General features: G+C 48.7%; 1 protein-coding gene across 5 annotated transcripts in view; it reads right to left on the bottom strand.

The window, feature by feature from the left end:
- Positions 1-7,950, bottom strand: part of DMRT1 (doublesex and mab-3 related transcription factor 1) — a 113,418-nt gene extending 105,468 nt beyond the window's left edge. The window contains exons 1-2 of one of the 5 annotated variants that reach the window (XM_038527159.1): positions 7,416-7,950; positions 3,809-3,992 (exon numbers count right to left, since the gene is read on the bottom strand). In XM_038527159.1, coding sequence (XP_038383087.1) covers positions 3,809-3,992; positions 7,416-7,784 — 553 coding nt within the window. In that variant the 5' untranslated portion in view covers positions 7,785-7,950. The remainder of the gene's footprint in view (positions 1-3,808; positions 3,993-7,415) is intronic. The other 4 variants (XM_038527161.1, XM_038527162.1, XM_038527158.1 and 1 more) reach the window with 4 other exon arrangements.
- Positions 7,951-14,882: the final 6,932 nt, after the last annotated feature.

The raw sequence follows: 14,882 nt of genomic DNA, 5'->3' as shown, positions 1-14,882 counted from the left end.
AGGTTCGAGTTCGACAACGGGCTTAGAAGTTATCAAGCTCAACGCGAGAGCTGTGGTGCGAGTGCTGGGCATGAGGCCATGTATGTGCGGCTCCTGCCCCATGGAGGTGGGCTGACCAGGGGAGAACCCCCTGCCCGTGGCACCCAAGGCGACCAGAGAGAAGTCTCCAGAGCCCAGGAGCCCAACACACCGCTGGCTTCCGCATCCTCCTCCCTCTGAGTGTCCATTCCCGACTCCAAAGTGACTCCAAGGTCTACCAGCTCCAGAGGCAAAGAAGGGAATCTGGTCACATCCTCCTTGACCCTGACCTTTCTATCCTGCTCCCCTGCTGCTTCTATTTGTAACTTTGCCTGTTGCCACTCTGAAATGCTCCGCCAGGACACCTGTCATGCTGAACTCCATCGAGCCGGAGATCCCACTCTCCAGCTCCTGTCTGGGGGTAGACAAGCTGACCATGGCATCCCCACCCCAAGGTGGGTGCAGGACAGCAGGCTAACCCAGGCTCACCTGCCATGCCCTACAAACTGGCCAGCCTGGACGTCTACCCATCACCGGCTGTTCCCTGCATTGCTCCCCATGAAGACCAGTGGGACAACAGCGAATTGCAGGGACCTTTGCCCCTCACATTGTTCTCATTTGCCCGGCAGCCCTGAGTCCCTTGGGAGGAGTGAACCGTAACCCTGATTGTCCATCATCCCATTTCCTAAGGAAACATGACAACTGCTCCCACAGCCTCTCTTCATAGGCAGGGAAAATAGAAAATGGAAAATCCATGGGCTCTGGACTGAATCCCAGCTCAACTTAGCTTTATTCTGGGGCAGCTTCCTTACCTTGTCTGCAAATGGGAGTAGTTCCTACCTCGTGTTTGTGAAAATCAAATGAGTCATCCCCCTCTTTATTCCTGACACATCCCTCTCCCATTTCAGCCCTCCAGCTAAATCCACCAGAGCAGCCCTGACCTGGTACTATTTGGTGATCAACCTTTAACACAACATATGAGGGATGCCTGGGTGGTTCAGTGGTTGAGCGTTTCCCTTCGGCTCAGGTCGTGATCCCAGGGTCCCAGGATCGAGTTCCGCATTGGGCTCCTTACAGGGAGCCTGCTTCTCCCTCTATGTCTCTGCCTGTCTCTCATGAATAAATAATAAAATCTTAAAAAAAAAAAAACCCATAGCATATGATTTCAAAGTAAAAATCCTATTTCTGATATTCTCTTCCTATCAAAAGGGAAGTTTGGAAAGTCTTGTAAGCATATATTACGAGAAACCAAACCAAAAAAAAAAAAGGAAAGAGAAAGAAAACCTGCTTCTCCTGGAGAGCTACAGAACCCACAGCCCCAGCAGCACACGGAGTGACAGGAACACATACACACCTACCTGCTCTTTGGAGACCAGGGTTCCCTCTGTCGCTGGCCTTCTTCGGGGCCTGCTTACCTTTACCTTCCTTATAATGGTCATGACTCAAACTCCAAAACCCTCCCAGATCACCTCCCTCATTTTTGATAAGAGAAAACAAAAGGCCCAGACAGTTTAAGTGACTTGTTCGAAGTTGCACAGTGAGCACATGGCAGGCAGCTGAGTAACTTTAGCCCAGCTGGTGAGCACAGCAAACAGAGCACCTTGTGAACCGCTCAGGTAAGAGGAACCACACTGCAAGGCTGTATTTCAGGGAGCCTTAGCAGACTCTGGAGATGTTCTGTGCATCTCAGCTTATGTTTTCAGCATGGAAAACAGCAGACTATTGAAAAATACGGATCCAAATTCCAAGAGTCCACTTATCTGCAGATTTTTTTCGACAAATATGGCAGTGTTATTAATGGGTTTCTCCCCCTTATGATTTTCTTTATAATATTTTCTTCTCTCTAGCTTACTTCCTTGTAAGAATACAGTGTATAATATGTATAACATACAAAATATCTGTTAATCGACTGTTTCCGGTTATTGGTAAGGCTTCTAGTCAACAACAGGCTATCTCAGCTAAGTTTTCGGAGAGTCAGAAGTTAACAGATGCATTTCTGCCCGCACGGGGGGGGGGGGGGGGGGGGGGGGGGGGGGCAGTGTTGTTCAAGGGTCAACAATATGCGTATTTATTTGCCAGCAGGATTTCCCAGATCTTTGGTGAATTTCTTAGAACTCCTGCTATCTAGATCTCCTACCATTAAATGGCACTCTGAGAAAAATGGAAACGCACATCTTCTAGCATTTTTAAATACCTAGAACACAAGTTAGATTTGCCTACAGGGCACTTGACATGTGCAAGTGAGGAACTGAGGGGCTTGAATTTTTCAACACTTTTTACATGGTAAAATACACATATAATTTACCATCTTAAATCATTTTTAAATACACACCATAGCAATACTGAACATATTCATAATGTGCCACTATTGCTACACCATCCCCTCCACTGCTCTCTTCATCTTTAAACTGCAACCCTATTCCCATGAAACAGTAACTGCCCCTTCCCTCTGCCCTCTGCCCTCCTCAGCCCCTGGCAACCACCAATCTACCCTCTGTCCCCAGGATTCTGATTACTTTAAGTACAACCACACAGTATCTGCCTTTTTGTGACCAACTTATTCCACTTGGCATAATACCCTCAAGGTGAACCAAGTTGTAGCGTGTGCCAGGATTTTTTTCCTTTTTAAGGCTGAATAATATTCCACTGTGCATAGACACATTTTGCTTATCCTTTCATTAGTCAATAGACATTTGGATTGCTCCCACATTTTAGCTATTATGAAGGCTACTAACAATACCGGTGTATCTCTAGGAGACCCTGCTTTCAATCCATTTGGGTAAACAGCCAGAATTGCTGAGTCATCCGCTAATTCTATTTTTAAGTTTTGAGCAAGCGCCATATTGTTTTCTATAGCAACTGAACCCTTTTCTTTTCTGCTGAGAACACCCAAAGGTTCTGATTTCTCCTCACCCTTGGCCAATATTGTTGTTTTCTGGGATTTTGTTTTGTTTTTTAACTTTTTTGATAGCAGCCATCCTAATGGCTGAAGTGAAGTGCTATTGCATTGTAGTTTTGATTTGCATTTCCTTAGTGATCAGTAATGCTAACTGTATCTTCTTTGGTTCAATGTTTTCATTTTATTTCACTGTAATTAGGTCACATTTAAATGGCCCCATGTGGCCAGGGGCTTCCACAGTGATTCTCGGGGCAATCTGGAGACACAGTGCAGTAAATACAATGAGCTCTGGAGCCACGTGGATCAAGTCAAGTACTTTCTAGTTCTGTGGACTTAGCCAGGCACTTAAACTTCCTACACCACAGTTTTTATATGCATAAAATAGGGTTAGGACAATCCAGATTACTACAGCTACGAATGAAATGACATGCATCAGGCCCCAGTATAGTCTTAGCATACGGAAAGAATCGAACCCAATGGAACGGGCCTCCCCTCCTTTCCCAATGCCCACCAAAACTGGACACCTAGGAGGTGGACTTTAAAGACACTTTCTCCAAATGGGCTGCGCCCCCTGCCAAAGAAATGGGACTTTCAGTTCTAGGAAACAAAAATCTTTTAGCTCCCACCCAGTGAACCCCAAAATGGAGGGCAGACAGAGATGAAATCTGGAATCCTGCCCCTCTGATACTCAGTGAGTCTGACTCTGTCCCAATCCAGACTTAGCAAATCACCAGCAGGTTACCAAAATCCCAATTTTAGAATTCCTGGCCATCTCCTCTGTGAAGTAGCCAAAAACAGACCTGCAGGGGAAGAACCCCTTCTGGATGTGATGCATGGCTCAGGATAGCCCTGAGATGGGTTCTGCGGGCCCGAGAGCCCCAGGCCCCTTACCTGACGCCGCAGTGGTGGGGGTGCTGGCCGGCGCGGGCTGCGAGGGGCTGCTGCTCTCGGCCATCAGGCACGGGTTGCTACCACCGCTCTCTCTCTTGACAAGCAGCTCGGCGGCGCTGGGCAGCGGGATGGGGTGGCTGATCCCCAGTTCTTCCTCCTGGGCCTGCTGCCTTCTCAGGGCCACCTGGGAAGCACAGGGCAAGCAGGTCAGCCTCCCGCGCTCCAGAATCACTCACCCGGCTTTGCCAAAACCCCCGGAGCCCCGCTCATCCCCAGACATCAGGAGTTATGAGCTCCGGAAGCAAGGTCTGAGAGTCTCTCGTTCCTTCTGAACGGCAACTAGGTAGGATGTGCAGCCAAAGCCGAGGCGTGGCTGAGAGCGCACAGCAGAGTCAAAAAATGTCCATTACACAAATGAGAATGTACAGCAGGAAATAAGGTTGGTCCAGGAGAATCCGGAAAACCTGTAGAGTCCGCCAAGCAGAGGAGGTCAACCTGAAGAGAGGTCAGCATTGACGGATTAGGAAGGACATTTGTAAAAGGCCACTGTCCTGGGGCCAGCGAGCAGCAAGATTCAGTAGGATCAGATGAGATCCCAAGGTACTCACTGACAAAAAGCAAAAATAGGAGTTGGGCAAACATGCAAATGCAGCTTAACATGAAATGTGGCAAATACCCCAGGAGAGGGACACATCGATCCTACAGCAGGGCTCGCAAGGCAGAAATGGCTGTAAGCATAAAAACTAGCTAGAAGTGGAACTAGAAGAGGATCCCTGGATAGCAGAATGACTAACACCTGGACAGGCAAGAATGAAGGGGCGGAACTATCCTGAGCAAGGGAGCAGGGTGGCCAGGAGAGGCAAGCACTGCTCAGGAAACCCCAGAAGGGCCCTGCTCTCCGGAATGGAGGGAGCATGCAGGGCAGTAATGCGGGAATGGGGCTGGAACAGGGCGCTGACGTCCATGGAGAAGGAGGAGGCCAGATAGAAACACAGGCAGAAGACAGGGGCTCTATGCTAGCAGGACAGAAGGGGCTGGAAGCCAGGGTGTAAGGGACCTCACCTACCTAGGAGACTCCTCAGGGTCCCTCTTCATTTTATCTGCTTTTAAATAACATTGTTAAAGGTTGCAAAAAAAAAGAAAAGTGTAAAGAAATTAAATTGTACTTTTGCCTACCACATGTAACAAAAAAGGAGACTTTCTGTTGAAACTTGACTACTGGTGATGGTGAAATGAGAAAGTAAACTATCCGTGCCTCCCTCTGAGGCCCAAATAAAAGCAAAAAGCCAAGATCAAAAATGTAAACCAGAAACACAAACTGCTATTTATTGTTTTAAGGAAACTGTAGTCCAAGGTTAGCAAGCTGATCAACTCACAAATAATTTTACTCATAACATGACCCTTCAACTTACAAAAAAAATCTTAAATAATCAATTAAGATTAAATGATCCAGCTTTAGTCTTGGATTTTCTATTATTAACCAAGTTTAGAAACAATATTAAGGATTTGGCCAAAAAATAGCAACAAAAAAACTCCACAAATCTCTGAAGTATGTCAATGAATGCTTATATCCTGATTCAAACAAATCTCATGGATGCACAAAATGTGGATATTTATTTTATATGCCATAAACGGAGGAGGACATTTTTATGAAAGCCTCTCCAAGATTTTAAAGAAATATTATTTAATCAGGGAAGACGGGCAATTGATTAAAATGCAGTTAGTAGGGTCATATTGAAGATCCATTTTGCACTGTTTCAGAATGAAAAAAACAGCTGGTACAGGGGAATTTTACAGGATTTCATCTAGGACAGCACAAGCCTTTCTGGTGTAAAAAATGCTTGTTTCATATTATAGAAGTAATCCTGAGTCGCTTTTGTTTTTAATGTAGCAAACAGTTTTTTTCCAAGTTGGTGCCCCTATGAATAAAGCTTACTCAAAAGGAATGGCCCTACTTAAATACATGCTTTTATTACATTTTAATACATTTCCAGGAAAATTAGTCTCCGAAGCATATTCTCCACACAATAATATTTAAGCCAACAACTCAATGTTCAGAAGATTTTTCTGTCTACAAATACAACTTCAACGTCCCTGTCTTTTTCAGTAAATGTGATGCATTTTAAGGCTGGATGAGTATAATCTGTTCCCCCACTATAGATCACACTAAAAATCCCCAAAGAAACAGCTAAGGAAAACCTGTATTCCATGACTGCACTTGCAATCTGCGAAGCCAACATATTTCCAAATTCAGACACATTTTTTAAAATGAGGTGTATATAAAGAGTAGAATCTTTAAGCATTTATCTGGCCTTTCTGTTACACACTTGGATGAATTATTTTCCACGGAGGTTATTCACACGTTCCCAGCCACAAGTAGCACCTCGCGTTAGTAAACTTTTCTTTGCTATCTTTTCATCTTAAATAAACTGTCTTAAAAGGATGAAACAAATTTTAGCTGGAAAGAATGTATATTATTCTCTCTCTCTCTCTCTCTCAAAAAAAAAAAAAAATCCTTTCAGGATACCAAGACAATCATTTTGGTTTAAGATGCTAAATTACCGAACTGCCTAGAATGTTTTTTTTTTTTTTTAAATTACAGATCTAGCCTCAAACCGTTTCCTATTCCCCCCCCCCTCCCTTGCGCACGCTTTTTAAAAACTTTTCAGCGTGCATTTTAAGCCAGACTCCAAGCAACTCGTACCTGAGTGAGTCAGGTGCAGAGGCTGGAAGGCGAGGAGAATCCCCGCGGTGCGCAAAACGGCTGGGGCGCGCGGAGGGCCCGCGGGCGGCGACCCCCGGAGGGAGGGCGCCCGGGGCCGCGGGGACCCCCCTGCGCCCGCCCGCGCTGCCGCGGCTCTTCCACAAGGACCGTGCGGCCCGCCCGGGCCCGGAAGGGCGGCGGCACCCTCCCCGGTGTGCACCTCTCTGCTCCAGGTGCGGGGGAGGCCGGGCACCCTGGGGCCTGCTCCCGGCGGGAGGGCTCCCAGCTCTCCACTCGGACCGCCAGGTCCGAGGTGCGCGGGGCCCCCGGAGGGCCGAGCCCGGCCACTCTGTGCTCTGAAAGCGGGAGCAGAGATCCTGGGGGACTGGGGGGCCGTTCTCCCCCGCTCGAAGGGGCGAACCCGGCCACTCTGCTCTGCAAGAGGGAGCAGAGATCCTAGCGGGTCTGGGGGCCCCTCTCCACCCCCCCCCCAAGAGGCGAATTGCCACTCCGTGCTCTGAGCCAATGATCTGAGACCCTAGGGATTCGGGGGGCCTCCGAAGGCGCGAACCCCGCAAGTCTGCTGGAGGACGGGATCGGGGACTCCTGAACAGGGCCAGCCCCGCGCCAACTTACTGCTCGGGAACGGAGACGGGAGATCCTGGGGACGGATTCTTGAGATCTCCCCCCAACGGGGCATGCACCCGAACTCTCGGCCGGAGCGCCCAGCAAACCCCGCAACCTCCCTGCTCCGCGGGCCGGACCCCAGAGGACCGGGAGCTCCGCGAGGCTGGGAGCCCCGGGCCCCGCGCGCCTCTCCGGAGCCCCGCACCGCGTGGCGCCCGCCGGGCCCCAGGGACTCAGGGGGCGGGCTGACCCCCGCGCCCCGGACGCCGCACTCACCTGCGCGGCCATCACGCGCTGTCGCTCGGCGATCAGGTTGCACTTCTTGCACTGGCAGTCCCGCCACATGCAGAAGCGCTTGTGGCCCTTGAGCGGCGACGCGTAGCCGTGGTTCCTGCATCGCGCGCACTTGGGCAGCCGCGGGGACTTCTTGCTCGCGGAGCCCATGCCCGACGCCCCCGAGCCCGAGCCCGAGCCCGAGCCCGAGCCGCCGCCGCTGCCCCCGGCGCCCGCGCCCCCGGTGCTCCCGACCAGCGCCCCGGCCGCTTTGCCAAAGCCCCCGGCCTTGCCCTGCGGCGGTGCCCCGGCGGCGGCGTGCGGGGCCTCCGAAGGTGCGGAGGGCTTGCTGAATGCGTCGTCGTTGGGCATGGTGCCCCAGGGAGAAGCGCCAGGGCCCTCGGGGCCCCTCTCCGGTCTGGAGACGGCTGCAAGGAAGAGCGCAGCCGGGGCCGAGGCTCCGGAGCGGAAGGCGCAGAAGGCGTGTGCGCCGCGGCCCGAGGTGCAGCCGGAGTGGCGAGGTCGGGACTCACAACGCCCAGACTGGTGGGGGGTTGTGCCCTTTTTTTTTTTTTTTCCTTTTGGCGCGCGCGCAGCGCAGAACTTTTGGATACTTTTCAGAACGTTCCCGGGATTGCCTGGGCGGGAGAGGGCGCGAGGGAATGCGGCCCCGCCCCCCGCCCCCCAACTCTAGCCTCCGCGTTCCAGCCGGGAGCCGGCTTGCACTGGCTGCAAAGGCCGAGGGCGTGGCTGCAGGTGTCTGCAAGCGCACCTCGAGGTGCAGAGCCCCGGGGAGAGCGCGATCCCCACGCTCCCCCAGGTGCCCGAGCTCGCTGCACACGGAGGAAGCAGAGCGAACGCACTTGTGCATCCTCGTGGCGCACGCTGCTTGGAGGAGGTGCAGACCACCCCGTGGGGTCCTACAGCTCCCTTCCCCCACTCTCCGCGTTAGCTCCGTTAGCTCGGGAGGCCCCAGGTTGGCAGACGCCAACTCCGGGAAAAGGGTTCTTCCTCACTTAAGAGAAGTAGGGGATTGTAGGCCCGACAAAAGTCTCTGCCCTTAATCAGCAACTAAGACCCTCATTGTGTGGGGCTCGGGCGCACGAAAAATCGGGTCTTTCTGTTCTCCAGTCACTTCTTCCTGCCCTTGTGTTCATTCGTTCACAAGATTTCTACCTGCGGGCTCCCAATGACTCTGAAATCTGAAATTCCAGCCTTTGTGGCTTCTCACTTCAAATGCTTCGCATAGAAAAAAAAATGTTTCACATAGGATCTGCACGCAGGGGCGTGAAACTCAGCCCTTAACAAACCTCATTGGAATGGGGTTGGGGGGTTACTTAGCAGATGAAGACCTTTATCAAAATTCATTCTACACTTAAGAAATGTGCATTCATTGTGTACAGTTATACCTCTAGAAACCCCCGGTCGTCTTACAGCCTCCCCCCAACCCGTTCCTCTCTGTTCACTTACACAGTAAATCCATCCCTAAGGCTGTGGATCAGATGATTTCTTCCCTACACACCCACGTGTCCCTGCAAACAACCAGCCCTCCCCATGTCTGGATCTGTGGTAGCTTCCAGCTCCTATCCCTGGTTCTTGATCTTCCAGTATATTCCACACAGTTAGCTGGCCTCTGTGGTGGTTGGATATGGCTTGTCTTGTGAAAAAAGTTAAAGACCCAAGGCTGTGTTTTAAAGGGCTTCAGTGATCTCCCTCTGCATTTCTCAGCCTCAGAGTTTCCAACCAGCCGAAAAGAGCTGTGTTGGCCCTTTACCTACCTGTTCAGTACCATTTCCCTAACCCCACAATGGCCTTTATCCAGCCAGGGGGTTGCCCTAACACCTCTCCTCCACTTTCCTTGCTTTTCCCCAGTATTAGTTCTCAGGCCCCAAATTCCAGGCCCCCAGCCCAGGGGGAGGGTAGGTCCGCAAAGAATGGAGACCATTGCACTTGGCTCCTCTCTTAGCAGAGGAACATTTTCAGCACTGATCTTGGAAATGCTCTAACCTACTTTTCCTATTATTCTGAAGCCCCTCTCACAGGCTCCTTCTTCGAGCCTGAATTTTCTCCCATTGGTGCTTCCTGGCTGAAAATATTTCCCAAAGAAACTTCTAGCTTTACACAGTACCTCATATCTTTACCATCAAGCCAGTGAAGCTCTACTCCAGACAGAGGCCAGGGTGCAACAACCATTCATCTCATTCTGGAACCTGTTAAAGGATAACCACTATTTTATTGAGGAATATTCCTAAATCTTCCATTAAAACACACATGCCAACTGCTGCTACCTATCATTTATCCTTTTCCACATATTTATACTTCAATACCCTAGCTCGAGCCAAATCATTCCCAAGGTTCAATCCAGTTTGAGAGAATGAAGTAAATGCTGGAAGCAGTGGCTGTCATATCCCAAATTACAGGGGGACACATGTGTCTTTTGAGCCTCCCATCACTAGAATCTGTGATGGAGAAATTTAAGGCTACAGAAAATTTGGGGCTAGGAACCTGTGTGAACAAGGTAGTAAAACATAAAATGTGACGAAGTTAATAGCCTAATAAAGCTTTTATTCACAAACCATAGAGGAGGTACAGGGCACAAGGTTATCCAGAAGGGAAGTAGGGAGCCCCTAAGGATGAGCAAGAGTGGTTCTGGATATTTGGAGTGGTCTGCCCCTGTTGTCTTCTTTCTCCCCTCCTGTCTTTCCAGAAACCAGAGCTATGAAGGTGTGCGTTGATGATGCAGATCAGTGTGCGTTGAGTTAGACAGATGGCCAAGACATACTGATGAGTGTTGGGGAAGGAGGGGTCTGTTCTAAAACTTGGTAGGATTAGGCAAAGACTTCTTAGATATGATACCAAAGCACAAGTGATAAGAGCAAAAAAAATTACAAACTGACTTTATCAAAATTTAAAACCTTTGTGCTTCTGAAGGTAGCACTTAGATATTGAAAAACCAAATGCTGGAAAAAAAATATTTGGAAATCATCTATCTGATAGAGGACTTATATCCAGAACACATAAAAACTCTTGTGATTCAATAATAAACAGACAACCCAATCAGAAGCATGGGTAACATTTTGCATGGACATTTCACCGAAGAAAATGTTTGAATGGCCAATGTAGACATGGAAAGATGCTTGATATTGTTAATCATTAGGGAAGTGCGAATCAAAACAACAGTGAACCATCACTGCACACCCACCAGGATGGCTATGATCGAAAACACAGTCCAGTAGCAAGTATTGGCTAGGATGTAGAGAACCTGAAATTCTCAGATATTGCTGGTGGGAATGTAAAACACAACCATTTTGGAAAACTTTGCAATATGATCAAATTTTCACTCCTAGATATCTACTGCAGAGAAATGAAAACATACATCCACACAAACACTAAGACATGAATATCCATACCAGCATCACCCATTTGGAACAACACAAATCCTGCCCCTTTGGGGCTGCATGAAAAAAAAAAAAAGGAACAACACAAATCCTTTAACGCTTCAATGAATAAACAAAGTGCTATATACATACAATGGACTATTATCCAGTCCTCAAAAAGGATGAGGTAATGATACGCTCTACAGTAAGAATGAACTCTGAAAAAAAAAAAAAAAAAAGAATGAACTCTGAAAACAGTATGCTAAGAAAAAGAAGGCAGATTCAAAATACCATATATTGTATGTAACCATTTATATCAAATGTCCAAAAGAGGCAAATCAATTTAGGGAGGATAAGCCATCACCAGGGGCTGGCTGGGAACAGAGAGGAAGTGCAGATGGGTATAAGGGGTCTTTCTGGGGGTGATGCAATGATCTAAAATTGTATTGTGGTCATGGTTGCAAAATTCTGCAAATTTATTAAAATTATTGGTATGAAAAAAATTATAGGTATGACTAAACTGAGAGAATTTTAAGGTATATAAATTATGCCTTGGGGCACCTGGGTGGCTCCGTCAGTTAAGTGTCTGCCTTAGGCTCAGGTCATGATCTCAGGGTCCTGGGATAGAGCCTGGTGTCAGGCTCCCTGCTCAGTGGGGAATCTGCTTCTCCCTCTCCCTCTTCCCCTGCTCATGCTCTCTCCTGTCTCTCTCTTTCTCAAATGAATTAAAAAAAAAAAATCATGCCTCAACAAACAAACATGTAAACGAAAAACACCATGATATACAATGTGGTTCCATTTCTGAAATGAGAGCAAATGTGGATTTATATTTGCTTGATAGGCTAATAACTCTCCCTGGGTTACCGGATTATGGGTGATAATCTCCTTATACTTTGTTTTGTTTTTATTTTGTTTTTGCAAAGTCGATCCAGATTCTGGCACCCTCCATTCTGTCTCTTCCCCCCATGGCTGTGTGGTAAGAGCTGACATCCGGGTTGGGGCCAAACTGGCCCTGCCTCAGCCCTGTGGTCAGCCCCAGCTTACCAGCATTCTTAGCATTAGAACTTGGAAACCGGGATCCCTGGGTGGCGCAGCGGTTTGGCGCCTGCCTTTGGCCCAGGGCGCGATCCTAGAGACCCGGGATTGAATCCCACATCGGGCTCCCGGTGCATGGAGCCTGCTTCTCCCTCTGCCTGTGTCTCTGCCTCTCTCTCTCTCTCTCTGTGACTATCATAAATAAATAAAAATAAAAATAAAAGAACTTGGAAACCAAGTTCATTGCACCAAAAAATTATTACATGTTTTGCTTTACAGTTGCCATAGTTCTGTGATGCTTACACTTTACTAACTGATTTTTAAACACATTTAGCAGGCATTACTTTCACCATCAGAAAAAAAAAAAACAAATATATTATTTTATTAGTGAGGCAGTATGGCATCATAATTAAATGCCTTGCTTTGAATCCCATCTCTGTGACCTTAGACAAGTTTCTTAACCTCTCTGTGACTCAGTCTGCCTATCTGTGATAGGAGCATAATAATATCTGCCTCAAAGGATTGATAGAAAGACTAAATTAGTTAATAATACTCAGGACGTGCTTAGAGAAGTATTTGGAACCCAGTCACAAGTCTGTTGTTTTTGTTGTTAATATTATTTCCATATTGGAAAGAAAAAAAAGAGGTGGGAGAAAGCAGGGCATATATACATATAGCCTCCCACATGTTAGTATAATTTAGTGAGGAGGGAGCTATATTAGAAAGCGTTTATGATAAATTTCATCTACTTTGCATTTCGTCCATGGAAAGCAGCCCTAGCCCCTGGTCTTGGTGGGATCACAGGGAAAATTCTCTGTGCTGCTTCTGACCATATATATGAAGCGAGACAGTGTATGAGTCAAAATACTCAGCTCAAGGGCAGCCCAGGTGGCTCAGCGGTTTAGCGCCGCCTTCAGCCCAGGGCGTGATCCTAGAGTCCCACATCGGGCTCCCTGCATGAAGCCTGCTTCTCCCTCTGCCTGTGTCTCTGCCTCTCTCTCTCTCTCTCTCTCTCTCTCTCTCTCTTTCTCATGAACAAATAAATAAAATCTTTTAAAAAAAAAAAAAACTCAGCTCAAGGGTCAAGTGCGGAGCACTCAGTCCACTGGCCTGAACGAAAGACTCCGCGTGCAGCTGCATGTGGGCAATGCCCTGTGATATGAGCAGGAGCAATCTGGGGAGGAGCAAGAGGAATAGAGCATCGGGCACTGTGTGGAGGACCGGAGTAAGAGGAGGACTGCCCTGTGGCCTGCAGTGTCGCAGGATCTGAGCAGGCACAAAGGGGAAAACAGAACCTTCTAGGCTGTGGGAACGACAGATGGGAGGCTGGATGCTGAGACTGAGCCTGCAGGTTGGGGGAGAGGGCAAAGGTATGCCAGTCTGGAACAGAAGAGTCAAGCTGGAGCCCAGCAGGAGATAAGGGTGGAAAGATAGCGTGGCACCTTGCCTGCCAGTGAGGAATTTGGCCTCTATCCTATAGGCAAATGGAGAAGGATGAAGGTCTCCATCCTTGAAGTGTTTGAGGAGTGGAAGTGGTGGCTCTGCCAATCACCGTGTGATTTGGACAAGCCACTTAAACTCTCTGGTCCCTGTGAGGCGATGATGACAATATCGGAGGGATCAGTTACTGGTAAGATGCCCAGAATCGTGATGGGGGTGGAGGATGGGGGATGGCAGTCAGCGCTGCAGGGCGGGGTCTATAGGAATGAAGGCTGCCTGTGTTAGAGTCACGGCCTTGCCACTTACCAGCTAGTGCTGCTCCTGGGCAGGTCACTCACCCTCTCCAAGCCTCCGTTTCTTCTACTGGACTTTGGAAAGGACCTGAGAATTGTAATGATGCAATGACTTACATATGTAAAGATGTGTGCAAGAGAACAAGCATGATCGTAGTGTGAGCGGTTGTTTCAGAATACTACAGGGGCAATCTAGAAGCACCGGCGGAAGACGAGGGGGGCCCAGCAGGCAGCTCCGAGGATCTGAGCAGTTGGCTTGTTCACCCCAGGAAACTGTTCCCAACAGGTCAGTAATTAGGAGCCCAGCCTGGCACCTGGAGACAGAAATCCGAGTAGCAAACATCTATCGCAAAGCACGCTGTCCTCACATCATCTGAGCATCTGGGGCCAGCTCAGGCCCCGAGGAAGGCTGCGGGACACAGTAAAGTGCCACTCAAAGGCAGCACGGGGGCAGAGCAGCAGGGGTGGGCGCCCATGGGAGGGAGGAGAAGCACCCTGGCAGGGGGGGCTCTGCGTTACCCAGAGCACAGACCCCGAGGGCACCCCTGTTTTCTAAGACTGGGCAATGAATGGTTTCTCACAAGTAATGCCCCACTGTGAGTTAGCAACAGAAGTTTAAATCCTGTCCTATTCCTTACCTTTTGCTTAAGAAAAGAATATAAATGTTTTATAATTTTTCCCAGTTAGGGACACCTGGGTGGCTTAGCGGTTGAGCGCCTGCCTTCTGCACAGGTCATGATCCCAGGGTCCTGGGATTGAGTCCTGCCTGCATCAGTCTCCCCACAGGGAGCCTGCTTCTCCCTCTGCCTATAACTCTGCCTCTCTCTCTGCCTCTCTCTGTGTCTCTCATGAATAAATAAACAAGTAAAATCTTAAACAAAACCCAAAAAGGAATATTTATTTTAGGGGCACCTGGTTCAGTCAGTTAGGCCTGGACTCTTGGCTTCTGCTCAGGGTCATGATCTCAGGGTGGGGGGGTTGAGCCCCTCCTCCTCAGGCTTCTCCCTCAAGGGGCATCCGAGGGAGATTCTCTCCCTCTGCCCCCTCCTCCCACTCGCCCATGTGCTCTCTCTCTGGCTCTCTTTCTGCAATAAATAAATAAATAAATGTTTAAAATATATATTTAGTGTAGATGGGGATTAAAGAGTACACTTACCATGATGAGCACTGACATGAATAGATTTGAATCACTAAATTCTACTTTTTCATTTTAAGATTTTATTTATTTATTCATGAGAAACAGAGAGAGGCAGAGACACAGGCAGAGGGAGAAGCAGACGCCCCGAGGGGAGCCCGATGTGGGACTCGATCCCAGGGTCACGACC

The sequence above is a fragment of the Canis lupus genome, chromosome 1, assembly GCF_011100685.1.
Source record: "Canis lupus familiaris isolate Mischka breed German Shepherd chromosome 1, alternate assembly UU_Cfam_GSD_1.0, whole genome shotgun sequence".
Lineage (NCBI taxonomy): Eukaryota > Metazoa > Chordata > Mammalia > Carnivora > Canidae > Canis > Canis lupus.
Note: the sequence above shows the minus strand (reverse complement) of the source record. Positions and strands in the feature narration are given on the sequence as shown.